The 15,826-nt window shown below is 37.6% G+C and overlaps 1 protein-coding gene across 1 annotated transcript in view; it reads left to right on the top strand.

The window, feature by feature from the left end:
- LOC101923360 (dystonin) overlaps window positions 1-15,826 on the top strand; it is a 303,205-nt gene that overhangs the window by 150,563 nt on the left and 136,816 nt on the right. The window contains 17 exon segments of the mRNA XM_055811183.1: window positions 3,091-3,203; window positions 3,341-3,447; window positions 3,975-4,094; window positions 4,430-4,525; window positions 4,605-4,732; window positions 7,630-7,723; window positions 8,047-8,201; window positions 9,054-9,516; window positions 9,604-9,732; window positions 9,933-10,010; window positions 10,121-10,282; window positions 10,397-10,501; window positions 12,193-12,288; window positions 13,653-13,778; window positions 14,161-14,313; window positions 14,567-14,721; window positions 14,854-14,980. Of these exon segments, the coding sequence (XP_055667158.1) occupies window positions 3,091-3,203; window positions 3,341-3,447; window positions 3,975-4,094; window positions 4,430-4,525; window positions 4,605-4,732; window positions 7,630-7,723; window positions 8,047-8,201; window positions 9,054-9,516; window positions 9,604-9,732; window positions 9,933-10,010; window positions 10,121-10,282; window positions 10,397-10,501; window positions 12,193-12,288; window positions 13,653-13,778; window positions 14,161-14,313; window positions 14,567-14,721; window positions 14,854-14,980 (2,407 nt within the window).

Genomic DNA, 15,826 nt, shown 5'->3' with positions numbered 1-15,826 from the left:
GAAGGTAGAGTCATTGTCTTGTACGTAAAGTGCATTTAATTTAATTTGTTCTTGACTATGTATAAAACCACTTAATAGTGCTATGCAAGTTGATATAAAATATGTTTATAATACATGACAAATAGCTTCTACAAAACTAATGTATTTTCTCTTTTGCCTTAAAAATGAAAATGTTTGCCATGATGGGTGATGCTTTTAAATCTGGTGTTTACTTTAATTCGGACAATTAAATAAATACATATTAGAAGGATACTCATAACAATTGCAGTTTAAGCAGTTTGTATATTTCAAAATTCAAAAGAGAAATTAAATACTAAAGATACTGGAAAATATTGGTGGGCCTTTATAATACAGCCCCACAACACTCACTGTGCACAATATGTGCTCACTAATACTGGATTTCCTTCATTCTTCAGAGAAGGATGGTGATCAGTGATCACAGCACTGAAATCTGCATGTGCATGCTCAAATGCAAATTCCTGTGTACCCAGTTAGTGGACAGGTACTGCAAGCTTACAGCAGATAAAACCAACTTCTGTTTTTATTTAAAATCATGAGAAGACACTCTTAAACAAAAGGAACAACGTGGCAATCAGTGATTTCCTGAGCCGTGTTTTTGGATGTGTTTTTCTGGGCTACAAAAAGTCTCTTACTGAGCTCTGAGGGGTAAGCTCCTTTTCCTGTGGCTTTGCAACTATCCCTCTACTATCTGGGAAGAGGAGAGGATGCCGAGCAGAGGGTGGAGGCCCCAGGCCCCTGGCAGCATGCACTTCCATGGCCAGTACCAGGTGCTTCTGCATTCAAGTCGTATTACCTGTCTTTTCCCTTTTATAAGTTGCCAGTGGGCTTGTTCTCAGTCAGCTGTTGAGCCTTCTTTCTTCAAAAAAACGAAGGCAAGCACTATCAAGACAGAGTCTTCTGTAGTATTTTCTGGTAGATCGAGACTTGAGATAAATATAGACCAGCTAATCTAGGTCAGTGTGCTATGTGTTAAATGTATAATTAACTGAAAACAGCAGTTTTTATGGCATTTTTCCCTTGTTTTTAAAGGGGAACTGGAATAACCTTGTGCTGGTAGGAGTTGCAGGTGTAGGAAAGTATGTTTAAAAGGGGAGGAAGAATCTCACAGAGGGGGCAATTCTTCAGATGGGGAGTGAAGCCACAGCACCAGTGTAAAATGATGTATTGGGCAACAGTAGTTTTTATTGATTTTTACCTGTATTGCAGTGAGAAAAACCTTACCTCTTCTTCATCTAAGCGAAAGCTGTATTCATTCGAAGGAGATTATTCTGTCAGTGTCTCTGCAGCTTGCAGCTCGTTTTCTGGGAATAGTCAAGATAACTTGTCCTTTCTTGTTCTGAGAGTTGGCAATCGAACAGGCAGCATAAATGATTCTTGGGCCATTTTTATCAAGCGTGAAGCACATGTAAAGAGGGCAGGTGAAAAAATATAACCAAACCGACAGTGTATGCTTATAGAAACCTGCTTCCATTGTCAAAACTGTGCTGTGAAAGCAATCTTTATTACTCATACCATCTCCATTATTGTGGCTGAAACAGGAGACTGGAGTGCTCTGTTTCTTATTCTGGTATTGTCTTTTATTCTTCATGGATTTTCTGTGCTGCTAAGAGCAACAGATAGTGGTTTCATTACGTTGTTTTCATTGTACTGATATTCAGAGGAGAATGGCATAAACTTGATCATGCTCCCACTAAGCATATTGGAAGTGGAAAATCCCTCTGGTTTGGGAGGATTATATTTCTTTTTACTCTGTTTAAGTTTTATTATTAATGAAATGGTCTTTCATGAAATAATAGGTGCTGTATTATTATCTGTTTTGTAAACTTGTCTTCTGAAGAGCACAAGGATACCAGTAATTCCACAGGGCTGAAAAGAAATATATTTTTATTTACAGTGTCCTTGTAGTTAGTTCAAAGACAAACTTGTATTGAGTTTCCCAAAATTAATATCATTTTGTGATCAAGGGTATTTGGGGTGTTGCCAAATGAATTCTTATCATTCGTTAACGATGTTAACAGTTTTATTTCTCTCTGTTGCAATTATTTAAAGCTTATGCTAGGTAAAACAAAAAAACCCACCCCAGTTTCTTGAGGGAAAAAAAAAAAAGAGAAAATTTTAGGACGGAATAGTTCACTAAAGCTTATATGTCATATTCTTTTGGGGTTTGGTTTTCATTTTTTTTCAGTGTGAGTCTGGTTTTCAGTAGCATAGGATTTCAGTAGCAAGAGTTTCAGACCCTTGTGACTCTAGTTGGCTTCAGTGGGAACATGCTCTGCCCTCAGAATTGCAAGATCTGAAAGCCAAGTACCACATAGCAAACCTGAAGGACAATATGAATTTTGAAGTCTAACTAATTTAAAACATTAAACTAGTGACATCAGTACAGGATAATACTTACGGCCCTTAAAAATGTTTATAGTTAGTATTGGCTTAAGACACATATTTTGTTAAAACAGGAGTGTTGTGGCTGGCAGTGTGAAGGTGTAAGCGCATGGGGCTGAGGGTTGTCTACAAGAGAACTGGCAGCAGTGTTTATCTGAAAGCAGGGCTTCAATTCAGTTTGAACAAGACTTCTTTAAAGCCCAGTAAGAATACTTGTCTTCCAGGTTAAAGTGATGTTTTTGTGACTGAACTTGTTTCTGTATGGGTTCTGACATGTACTGATGAGTTTGATGCAGAATGATTAAAACTTATACGGGCAGTAGAAATAAATGAGTCCTAAGAGAAAAGTTGAGTTTAACTTCATCAAGGGCAGTGGAAAGGACAAGGTCTGATAATACAATGGCAAGGCACATGAATAAATATGCATAAGAAAAGAAAGATACATTGAAACGCTGGCTAGAAACTTTAGCTTGTAGATGAAGAAGAACTGACAGCGTTGGTAGTTGCCTGCTGCTTGGTTTATCACTTAGCCCTGACCTCAGCTTGCTCACATGATGTTAATGAAATCCTTTTTGATGAAAACTCTCTTGCTGTATCCATCCATGCTTTTGGTTTGATTTACTAATACAGCAGTCATTTAAAACTGATAAAGAGTTCTAATCAAGTGTTATTATTTTTATTTGGCAGGCCGGACCTGATAGACATGAGTACCGTTGCTGTTCAAAGCAACCTTGCAAATTTAGAACATGCTTTTTTTGTAGCAGAAAAACTTGGTGTTGCCAGGCTTCTGGATCCTGAAGGTAAGATAGCTGCAGAGGGTTTTGTTTCAAAAACTCTTTAACATTAAAATAAAATCCAGTCTGCCTGCAGGTTGTAGCATATTTGTGGGCATTCTTACAACTACCTGGTAAAGCGCTGTTCTGTCTTGCTCTTTTAGATGTCGATGTTTCCTCACCTGATGAGAAGTCAGTAATAACATATGTGTCATCACTTTATGATGCATTTCCCAAAGTACCAGAAGGTGGTGAAGGCATCAGTGCAAATGTAAGTAGGAGAAAAATACTTGTGTAGTGTGTGAGGTTCATTATACAATTCTTCATTTCAGCTCTTAAATGTCAGCTGGATCTTCCATCGGTCTGCTGTCACACTTCTCTTTGCCATGATTTTCTAGGTTGAGGTTTTAGAGTCTTAGCAGCTATTTATTTCATGGTCTGGACATGAAAATATTTGTGCAAAGAGCTTAACTAAAACCAATATAGCTTAGGTTGGAGAAAGATAAAGGTTAGAAAGATAAAGGTTTTCAGTCATGGACCTATAAATTGTGCCTCTCTGATTCTTACATATTTTAAGTTTATTAAACTGGAAAATTTTGTGTTTTCAGTGGAATTATTTGGGATCAGAACTGAAGAGTGAAATCATGTATTTGGAAGCTTTAAGTGGGCTGTAATGAGCAGTTGCAGGGTTTAGAAATCTTTTTTTCTGTGTGTGTGAAGACTTCAGACTTAATAGATAAAGCAAAAATGAGCTCTCTGATTTTCTTCTGATCTCTAATCCGGGTTGTGCTTTGGTAGGATGTTGAAGTCAAATGGGTTGAATATCAGAATATGGTGAACTACCTCATGCAGTGGATCAGACACCATGTCACGATAATGTCTGACAGAACATTTCCCAACAATCCTGTGGAATTGAAGGTGAGGTGTAACGTCTTAAACTTCTTGTTGGAATGACACTTTATCTTACTGGCTCAAAGCATGCTTGAACAAATGAAGTGCTTGTTGATTTATACAGTCAAATCAACTGTAGAACAGTACTACACCTTAACCATTTCAAAGTACAATAAATAGATCACTAACATATGAGCAGTCAATAGCAAATTTTTAGCTTGTCACTGATCATTTTTTGTAGAAGTCAAGTAGAATAGTATAAGAATTTTTGTCAGCTTACAAAGAATATTAGGAGATGGTTTAGAGAGTAAGGTTATATTCACTGTAACTAAAAGTTGATGATGGTTTTTGTGTTTCTGTAGGCACTTTATAATCAATATTTACAGTTTAAAGAAACAGAAATTCCACCAAAGGAGACAGATAAATCAAAAATTAAACGTCTATATAAACTGCTAGAGGTAAGTTTTAACATGCATTGAAATGCATAGAAGTCCCCTTTCTGTGGCTTAAAATAACAAATACGTATGAATTGTTAAGGTCTGGATAGAATTTGGACGCATCAAACTTCCTCAAGGCTACCATCCAAATGATATAGAAAAAGAATGGGGAAAGCTTATTATTGCCATGCTGGAAAGAGAGAAGACCCTTCGTCCTGAAGTAGAGAGGTATGCTAGTAAATGTTTGACAGGCTTGGTTAATACATTTACTGTTGTTTTAACCTGTACTGAAAACTGTAAATGCTGTTTTCCATGATAACATCCACATTATTTTTCCAGATCAAGTAATTCTGCCTTTCTTCAAGGCCTGAAGTTCTTTACCTAATTCATAGAAGCAGGTCCAGATGGATAACTTCAGTGGTCTCAGAAGCTGAATGATGAATAATAGTATCTGTGCCTCAGATTGTCAAAGCACTTAGATGCAGCTACCCTCTTTGTACAGTTAGTCATAGCTAGGTTCATATCACGTCTGCGGTCTCATTTGGACTTAATTTCATATAAACAATATCATTATCCTTTAGAAGAAATGTATATTTCACTTGGTGCACAGCATTATAGGCTAACGTCCTGTTCTGAGATTAAAAGTTGCTTGTATACAACAGCACACAAAGCATCGAGATGTGCCGAGTGCATAGCAGTCTTCCATGGCAGTAGAATGTGTGACACTGTTTTGTACATCACTAACAACATGCTGGGCATGTGTAAAATCCTGATGCAGTCATAAAGCATTTCTGCTTTGTAATGGTGTAGTTTTTGAGTTCTGTGACAGACACAGGTACTATCCATTCATTAATTAAAAAACCCCTTTAAGTTAATTGAATCTTTGGGCTTCTATCTGCAGTTAGAGTCCTGAGTCTGGATTCATTCTGCTTAACTTCAAGCATCCAGAGGAGATACCTGAGATGTGAATCACTTTCTAGAGAATCAGGCACTGGCTTTCTGCTGACAAGAGGGTGATCATTCTCTCTGGTTTAGGCACCCGAAAGGAAGTGTGAAAAGTCAAGACCATTGTGTAGGAAGTCCTCAGAAAGGCAGATTTTAGCTAGAGAAGATCTTGAAGACGGTCAGAGTTGATTATATATGTGTCATGCTTACAAAAACATGAGCATAACTGAAATGGCAGATTCACCGGGAGATTTCACAGCATCCTGCTGCAGGAGAAGTTCCTATAGAGGAATACGAAGTTGTCCCCTCAGTATAGAGTTGTCCCCCCTCATGGAGAGGAGAAAATTGGAAAGCAGCAGAAGAAATACAACCTGCTAGATCTTGTAGATTAATCTGTCCTGACCTGCCAAAAGCAAAGCTAGTGCCTGCCCTTGCCAAAAGGAATTCTATTCATACTTGCAGAAGGCTGGATTATCTTTGTTGAGAATGTTTGTAAATGACATTAGTTTATTTATGTTTTTGCTCAGATGGACTGAGCACAGGTCAACAAACATAAACTTCCCACATTTCAGGGCTGTTAAACACACTTAAAGTGACAGATTGTACGGTGATGGTCACTGCATGTGGTGGTCACTGTAAAATGAGAGAGAAAAGTGATTCTGGCTCAGTGATCAAGTTAAAATTGTTGGTGATCTGGACACACGAACTTGATCTATGTTTGTTGTATTGGTTACTAGTGCATCTCACTAATACGAGCTGTTAATGCAGCTCCTGAGATGAGATTCAGTTTTGGCAAAAATGTGACCTCAGCTAATAGTGAAATTTGGCAAATACTAAAACTTTGCCGGCAGTTCTGTTAAATACATCTGAAAGTGTCAACGCAGATAGACAGTGTGTGACCATATTGGTGTATGGGATCAAAATTAATATGATGTCAGTGAGGAGAGTGCCAGACTGAGCTCTGCTTAGCAAAACTAGCAGAGTTTGGCATTACTGCAGGGGTGTGTTTATGCCTTTGCTGTGCTCTTCTGCATAAACACAGTCATGGTGTGGGGTATGTTTTTTCAGGAGGTCCTAAAAGCAGGGAGTGAAATACTGAAAAAATCACCCCTAACCCAAATTCTGAGTTAAAACATAAACTAAAGGGCAGTGATCAGATTTTTCTTGTTTTGTGGTCAAAACAGCAAGAAGCAATTAGCTGTGGATGTGGAAGGAGTTGAAGGGAGATTTGTAGGACAGATTAGTGGGACAGGGCAGTTAGTAAACATGCATACTTGGACATTGTAGTAATGATGGTGGGTTGGATGGTGTACAGGTGTCTCAAATTATATTGTTATGAGCTGATTAACCGTGATATTCCCCCAGTTTTATTGCGCAGTTCCATTTGAAGGAAAAGGAGGCAGCCCAACCTAACCTGAAGGTGTTTTGTATAGTAGTACCGTGGAGTGTGGAGTTCTCACTTCACTTCTTGAAACTTTTCATTGAAGAGCCCGACAAACACTGCAAAGGCTTCTTTAAGTTCTTACTTGGCTTATAGACATTTAGTGACACTTAAATGAAATATTTGGCAGTCTGTTTCTTAGAGACACCCTAATGTTGCTGCCTAGTCTGTACTTGCAAAGCTTTAATGCAAGGTAGGGAAGCCAAAAGCAAGGTAGCGTACATAGCCCCAGGTAAAATCCTTTGAAGAGCTGGCAGAATATTAATTGTTGGGTTTTGAATATGCGTACTGAAGCCTATTTAAAGGAGGAGTGCTAGGTGTTTCGAAAGCCAGTAGTGAAATTTCATCCCTGGAAGCTGTTCGTTTTGTAGTTCTGTCTTTTAATTTTTCAGCGAATGTAAACAGCCAGAAGGACCATGCTCTGGATGTAAAAATGAATAGCAGTAGTTATACCTATCATAGCAGTGATTCACTGTTTAGCAGCAGTACTAGTGCTGGAACCAGCATTGACTCTAATGAAAATTTCCTTTCTGTTAATTGTGGTCCCACCCTGATTAAATCTTGTATAAGCTTCGGTAATGGCACCTTAGAAGGAAACAGGTAACTTGGCATATGTATTTGTGCTTTGTGTTAGATGCTGTTTGTTCATTTGTTTGTTTTAAAGTCATGCAACATGTATAGTAAATATAAATAACTTTAATACTAACTTATTTTTCTGAAATGCTCTGGCATCACCTAGGTTGGAAATGCTGCAGCAGATTGCGAACAGAATTCAGCGGGACAGCCGGAGCTGTGAGGACAAACTAATACTTGCCCGGAACGCTCTGCAGTCTGTAAGTCAGTCGGTGATTTTACTTCTTGAACTTCCTGTGGTGGATTGGCTACTTAAAAAAAAATTAAAGTTCTTGAGGATTTTCAATTGCATACTTAATAGCTGCTACTTTTATTTCAGTTGTACTGCTAATTTAGCATTTCTTCAAGAAAATACCAAAAATTGCCTAGAGTGAGTTCTGTTACATTTTTTAATCAGTAGTTAGATAAAATGCTTCACAACTGTTTCAAGATCAGAAGTTTTTACAAAAAATGTAGGCATTCTTACAGCTTATTTCTCTTTGGTTTAGCTGCAAGGCTTAATGGCTTTCTTTTATTTATTCAGGACACCAAGCGATTAGAGTCAGGGCTTCAGTTCCAACATGAAGCAGAGATAGCCGGATATCTTCTTGAATCTGAGAACCTTCTCCGCCAACAAGTGATTGATGCCCAAATTCTTATTGATGGAAAATACTATCAGGCAGACCAGCTTGTGCAAAGGTACTTTACAGTGTATTCATATGAACCAATACATGTGCCAAATATGGGTACCCATTATGGGCAACAATTTCAAATCTTTGTGTCTACGGATCAATTTCTCAATCTGTCACTGGGCACCCAAGTAAAGATTATCCGGTATTTTGGTGGGTACATTGCCCACAAACATTGTTGAGGACAAGAGGAGTGTGGACTAATTTGTGAAAATGAAGTCATTCACCAGAACATGATTTAAATGTTTACTAGATATCTGAGTGTAAAGATGTTAGCTTGTTTTATTGCACCTAAAATGCTTTTAGAATTCACTGACTTTGATTCTAAAAATGGAGGTAAGTTTTCTGGTGATAGCTGCAGGTGTCTTAACAGGTAATAAGTGGGGTAACATTAGCTTATATGTAGCAATGTGTCCAGTCCTGACAGAAGGATTCGTTTAAATAGCATACTTTGATTTTATGAAAAGTGGCTCCAAAATTTTTCAGGATTTGTCCTGAACTGGGTGAGATCAAGCACATAATAGTTCCTTGGCAGTGAACTGTAGGTGTTTGATCTACTGCGGCATGTAGTGTCTTGTAAGATTTGTGCTTTGTTGATCAGTCCCTGGAACTGTGTATGGCACACACTAGTGCCCATACCATGTGATTTTCTAGTCATTGCCTGATTTCTGCATCTATCATCTATATTGATAGAAGTGTAAGCTGACATAGCCTATACTTTCTGATAGAAATGCTTAGTACAACTGAAGTGTAATAAACCACATGAATTCATATTGCTGTTCAGTGCAACATGAAAAACCTTAATCATAAACATTCATTGAAATGATTTTTTATATTTATTTATTTGCTTTTATTTTAATAGAGTTGCAAAACTTCGTGATGAACTGATGGCCATACGGACTGAATGTTCTTCTGTGTACAACAAGGGGCATGCACTGACAACAGAGCAGACAAAGCTGATGATATCAGGAATAACCGAAAGCTTAAACTCAGGATTTACAACAAACCTTACCCCTGAATTAAATGCTGCAATGACCCAAGGGTTAACACCTACTTTGACTTCTTCCAGCTTGACATCTGCCCTTTCGTCAGGTCTTACTTCCAGACTGACACCAACCATCACTCCCGCTTACACACCAGGCATCCCACCACGGTTAATTCAAAGCTATGTTACAGGAGTAGATGGTGAGACTCTGCAAACACTCAAACTGATGCAGATCAGAAAACCTCTTATGAAATCAGCTTTTGTGGATCAGAATTTAACAGAAGAAGAGGTGAACATGAAATTTGTCCAGGACCTATTGAGCTGGGTGGAAGAAATGCAGGTAGCAATCTTTACGGAAACAGTCCACTTCTAATTATTTTGTTTACTCCTTGTATATCATGACTAATTTTTCATTCTTGTTTGTAAGGTGCAACTTGATCGAGCAGAATGGGGTTCAGATTTACCAAGTGTTGAAAGCCATTTAGAAAATCACAAAAATGTCCACAAAGCTATTGAAGAGTTTGAATCCAGCCTTAAAGAAGCTAAAATCAGTGAGGTACAGCACCATATTCTTTATTTCTTTGGTTATTTTCTTACTAGGTGACCTATAAACTAATGTTGAATTTTAGAACTGTATTTGGGTTTCACAGTCTTACTTTACTTCTGAACTCTAGATGACCTATGAAATCAGGAGATCTAATGGTTTTAACATAACTAACCTTTTTGTTGTCTTTTGATCTCATATACTAAATACAGATCCAAATGACTGCCCCTCTTAAACTCAGTTATGCAGAAAAATTGCACAAACTGGAGAGTCAGTATTCAAAACTGTTGGTAAGTTTGTCACACCCCTTTAATGTTCAGCTTTTCAGTGTACATCATATTTGATAAGAGGTGAGCTTTAAATTCTGATTTTCTTAAATATTTTTTTCTTTCTAATAAAGAACACATCAAGAAATCAGGAAAGGCATCTAGATACTCTCCACAATTTTGTCTCTCGTGCTACTAGAGAGCTGATATGGCTGAATGAAAAGGAAGAGGAAGAGGTTGCATATGACTGGAGTGAAAGAAACCCCAATATAACAAGAAAAAAGGAATACCATGCAGTATGTATTGCTAGTAGAATCCAGAGGGAATAATGAAATAATTTTTAAGCATTTAAAGAGATTTCTAAAATGCTGCTTTTTTTTTTTTTTTTTTTTTTTTTGTCTGGAAACAAGGAATTAATGAGAGAACTTGATCAAAAAGAAGAAGTTATTAAATCAGTACAAGAAATAGCTGAGCAGTTGCTTCTTGAGAATCACCCAGCCAGGCTAACCATTGAGGTAAGTTAGTAAAAGCAGCACACAAACAAGAAAACAGTTGTGTGATTTAATAGACCTTAGATTTTGGGGAAAAGAGAGGAAGTTTTAACTCATAGGAAATTAAACAATAAGACTCTGAATAATGGGACCTTTTTGCCCCCCCGCTATTCAGCATCTTTGTTCTCTCTGTCTTCCAGTTTCCAGAAGGTTAAAACACTTCTGTAAAGTTATGGTTACATCTTGGATTGCTTAGATAAAATCCTCATGAAGTCTAAAATTAAAATTCCCAGAGTTTGTCTGTACAGACGTTTCTGGTTACGCCCTCAGCTTCTAGAGCTATTGATGCAAATTGCATTGGTGAGCTGAGGGCACAGAACAGTCCTGATGTGGTTTCTCTCCTGTTAGAAGTTTCAGTAGAGCTTTTCTCGTCACTTACTAGATGTACAGGTTCCTATTATGGTTTAAGGTTGGTTTCATAACTTCACTTATTTGTCAGTGAATTATGAAACTTGTTTTGATGTTAAAAATCTGATCAGGTAATAAATCAAGCTTTATATTATATGTAAATGGCTTACATGAAATTTATTGTAGCTGTTGTAGGGTCGTAACAAGTTTCCAAAGGAGAATGTAAAACACTTTTCCCTGTAGATCTTCAAGAAAAGACTAAATACGGACAGTGAGTGGTAAAAATGAAAACAATAAAAAGCTGCTTTATTATATGAGAATGAAAAACAGTCAGAGGGGATGGATTTTTATGGTTCTTAGCTCAGTGAGTGCATAGCTGTGTAAATTGGAAACATGAAGAAACCTCCTCCCTTCCTTCTCATGACATTTACTGTGATGTGGGGAATTCTAGTCTTTAAAAGTATATTCTGTTCTAATGAGTTCTTAGCAGTGTAACATACTTAATATATGAAAACATTAAAAGTTCATATTATGAAACCAGGCCATTGCAGTAAAGATGACTATGCAGATTATAAAGTCTGCAATAATGCCGTATTGGGACATTTAAAAAGAAAAAAAAGAAATTTATGCCTTTTCTACAGGAAGAATCTATGCATTAATGCATTAGTTTGAAATTCATTGAAGCTAGTGGAAAAACTCTTTTAAATTCCCTGAGTCATACGGAATTGAAAATTGAGACTTCTGGGTGATTTCACAAAGTGAAGGGTACCCTCTGCTGGTGAACGCTCCTGCAGTGCATCTCCAGTGGCAGCGCCCTGCAGACGGTGTAGGAGGTATCAGTAGAGTAGGGGTCTGCTCTTTAAATTCCTGTGCAACTGTTACGCTAAATTATACATTGCAGTGAGTCCTGATTAATTGTTTTTATTGTGTATTCAGTGTTGCTTTAATATCTGATTTGTATCCAGGCAAAAATCCAGCTATTTTGATTGAGTTGTAGATGAGCTTAGACAGGAGGTCCATCAGGAGATGAGTCCAGTCCCTGCTTAAAGCAGTGCCAGGGCTTCGTTTGGCTGAATTCTGAATGTGTCTGAGGATGGGGAATTCACAACCCTTCCGAACATTGACTATGCTGTAGTGACAGGGGTTTTTTTTAATTTTCTTTGCTGCAGCTTGGTTTTCCTGAGTGAGGAGAAGGTTGGGTTTAGATGCTTGTGTTTGCTACATTACTTTTGTGTTTCCTAAGTTATGTAAAAGTACGCACATTTTAATTTTCGTTTCCTGTTGTAAATTATATCTCTTCCTTAAAGGCCTATAGAGCTGCAATGCAGACACAATGGAGCTGGATTCTTCAGCTCTGTCACTGTGTTGAACAACATTTGAGAGAAAATGCTGCATATTTTGAGGTAAGAAAGTAAATCAATAAAAATGTGAAATGTTTAAAGTTTTGTCCATAAGTCAAAATGTTCCACTGAAAGTGCTAGTTGCTCTCTCACGGTAGCTGTAGAATTGACATTTGTCACGTGCAAATCCTTAGATGATGAGCCATGCTCCCATGGTGTTACCACACTTGTATTGCCTTCACTACAGTAATAGCAGTTCACAGTCTGGCCTGACATTTTTTCAGAGTCCCAGAGCTGCAAGTAGGGATTCTGAGAACGAAGTCATGTTCTCTTCCTGTCACACACAACTGCTGTCAGTAAGCTTCTGTGGATGATGTAGAGAGGAGTTAGTTGGTTAGTGATGGCAAGGGAGAACCTATTCTAGGTGGTTGTTACAGGATGACCCAAATAGAAATGGAACGTACAGCATTAACAATAAATAGATCAGAGAACCCCCTGACAGGAGACGCATTCAATAAAACACCTTTCTGTTTGTCACCTATTTAAATACTCAGCAAATGATGCACTACTCAGTTACGTGCATGAGGATCAAAGATTTAAGGATTTCTCAGTTATATGTGCCTGAGGATTGAAGACTGAACAGTTTTTTGCTTTTAAAAAACAAATTACTCTTTTTTTTAATATTTAAATTATAAAGAATAATCCTTAGTGTCTTCTGGATTGGATGGTTGAAGAGGAAGGGGGTGATGTTGGGATGAGATGCCTTTGGACTGAGAAGGGTGAGAACCCATTTTAAGAAATGGACACTGGAGAAGATAAAGTTGAGCGATTTGGTCTCCTGGTGGTATGGGAATACTGGATTTAAGAAATGAGTTTTCAGGGAGAGAATGGGTTGAGGATTATCACGTGACATTTCCCTTGCCGATTTTGCTTAATCGGGACCATAATTTGGGGATGCAGATATGCATCTATGCCCACATAGAACTGCCAAGCATGGCAGCTCTCTTCCCCTCCTGCACAAATGTTTCCTCCAGTGTGCCTGGTGAATTTTGCAGCTAGTTTGCTACAGTTTGTAGACCTCATCTGTTCTTTAAATGTGAAAGTTATGGTAATTTCAAGGCAAACAAGAATCGCTTCAGAATTTTTTTCCATTGCAAGAACAGTAATTGACTAAAGTTCAGTAACTGCTGAATAATTTTGCATGTAGATGGTGCTGAGAATAACTGGTGTTACAGTGTGTGCCTTCTTGAAGACTACATTTAGACATGAAATCATGAATAGTGTTGTGACGTGCAGTGGTCTTGCACTTCTAGCTACTAGAAAAAATTGTTTTTAAAAAGACAGGACTTAAAGCAAACTTCATGGTGTAGCTGTTTGTATACTTCTTAGGTTATTTCAAAATAACCCAGATATTTTTCTCATCCTAGTTTTTTAGTGATGCCAAAGAAGCCATGGAATATTTAAAGATTTTGAAAGATACCATATACCGAAAATACAGTTGTGATAGATCAAGCAGCCTTCATAGGCTGGAAGACCTTGTCCAGGAGTCTATGGTAAGAATTCAAAGACTCTCTTAACATGAATTACAATTAAAGAAGAAATTTGTGGATTATAGTTGGATATATAATATGTGTGTTGAAATTATTACTTAATTTTGTAGAACTTACAATTAAATAATTGCATCTATCCATGGGTAATGACCATTTTTCATAACTTTAAAATACAGTTTTATTTATTTATCTTTACAATGTATCTTTACAATACTGTATGTTGTGGGAAACCAGTGGCTTCAGAAAGATACTTTGTTCTTGTAAAATGTGTTACTTTCAATAAACACAGTAAAAGACCTCAGGAAAAGAAAAACTTAACAGGATCAAAGAAGCAGCCCTGTATTCTGGCCATCTCTTTATGACTTTTTTTTCTTAACTGTTCTAGGAAGAAAAAGAACAACTCTTGCAGTATAAGAGCACAGTAGCAGGCCTTGTGGGGAGAGCAAAGGCAATAATTCAGCTGAAGCCAAGGAACCCTGACTGTATACTCAAAACATCCATCCCAATTAAAGCCATCTGTGACTATAGACAAATTGAGGTTAGAAACTTGAATTTCCTCAAATCAATTACAGATTGTGAGAATTGAGCTAAAGATTCATTAATTACCATGTTCCTGGAGAGCGCTGGGCTCTAAATTTCTTCCACCCTAGTAAACAAGAGCAAAACCTTGTGTTGAACATTGGTTTTGTTGTTCTGTTGCTCATTTGTTGACAACATTTGCAGAAGTGGTTTGTAAAAGTATTTTGTAATGCTTAGCTCATTAAATTATTCTGCTTTTCTGTTAATACTAGATAACTATTTACAAAGACGATGAGTGTATCTTAGCAAACAACTCCCATCGTGCTAAATGGAAAGTCATTAGCCCGAGTGGTAATGAGGCCATGGTTCCATCTGTATGCTTTACAGTTCCTCCTCCAAACAAAGAAGCCATAGATACAGCCAACAGGTAGGGACAAAACAAAACCATCCATTTTCTTTTAAAATTCCTTTATATGAAGCTTGGGCTAAAATAGTGTCAGCTTTTTTTCCCTTTTCATGTGTTACTCTGATGTAAAGTTGGAGTCTTTCTATGTTTCAGGATTGAACAGCAATTTCAGAATGTTCTGGCCCTTTGGCATGAGTCACATGTAAACATGAAGAGCGTGGTGTCCTGGCATTACCTGACAAATGAAATTGAAGCTGTACGAGCTGGCAATGTTGCCTCGGTAAGTGCTATGTCTAGGAAGAGCCTCTTTAACCATTTGCTGGGAAGTCATAGGCTACACTTCCCAGGAATGTTGTATAATCAACAAACCAATCCTCATCTTCCTTGAGGGATTAGCTGGCAATGGCCATGCTGGTTATCGCTGTGCAATGTTCTGCCTTGATCTGAGCAGTTGTTACACAGATATATTTGGGGAAGGAGCAGAGAGGTGGTATCTTGAAAACTACCTGCATCCTTTATTGTGCTAATCTCTCGAGTCTCCTTTTGTTAGCAGAGGGACAGGATCTCTCAAAAGCAATGAACAGCGACTAAATCTCAGTTTTGCTCTGCAAGAGTCTAGCTTTCCGCATTTATGTTGAAGATACCTGGAAGATTAGCTTCATTAGGCTAAGGTTAACCTTCCTGAAAACCCCCATTATTTCCTCGTGTTGCTACTTCTTACTAACAATGGAGCAATTGTGAAGTGACATTTAGTCTTTCAAGCTGAAGGTAGCTGAACACTTATTCCTCCTTAGTGCACTTTTTCATTCTTATACAAGTCTGTAACTTGGAATGTTAAATAGCTAGTTGGGATCCATTTGTCAGAAATGAAAAGAGATATAGATGAAAATACTGTTCTTTCTGGCTAAAATAGTGTGTGACATCACTGAATTATACGCCATGTAAGATACATAGCATAACACTATTTAATAGATTAGCTTATTCTACCACATTGGTGTATATCTCTACAAACTGTTGCAATAATATTTATGATACCCAAATTGACATTTTCACTTGTAATTTCCCACTGTTACTGTTGGAAGTAAGGAATCTTGAGATAATTCTTAAAGTATCCCTACTTGTATAA

Source organism: Falco peregrinus, chromosome 7, assembly GCF_023634155.1.
Source record: "Falco peregrinus isolate bFalPer1 chromosome 7, bFalPer1.pri, whole genome shotgun sequence".
Lineage (NCBI taxonomy): Eukaryota > Metazoa > Chordata > Aves > Falconiformes > Falconidae > Falco > Falco peregrinus.
This window is presented reverse-complemented; position numbering and strand designations above follow the sequence as displayed.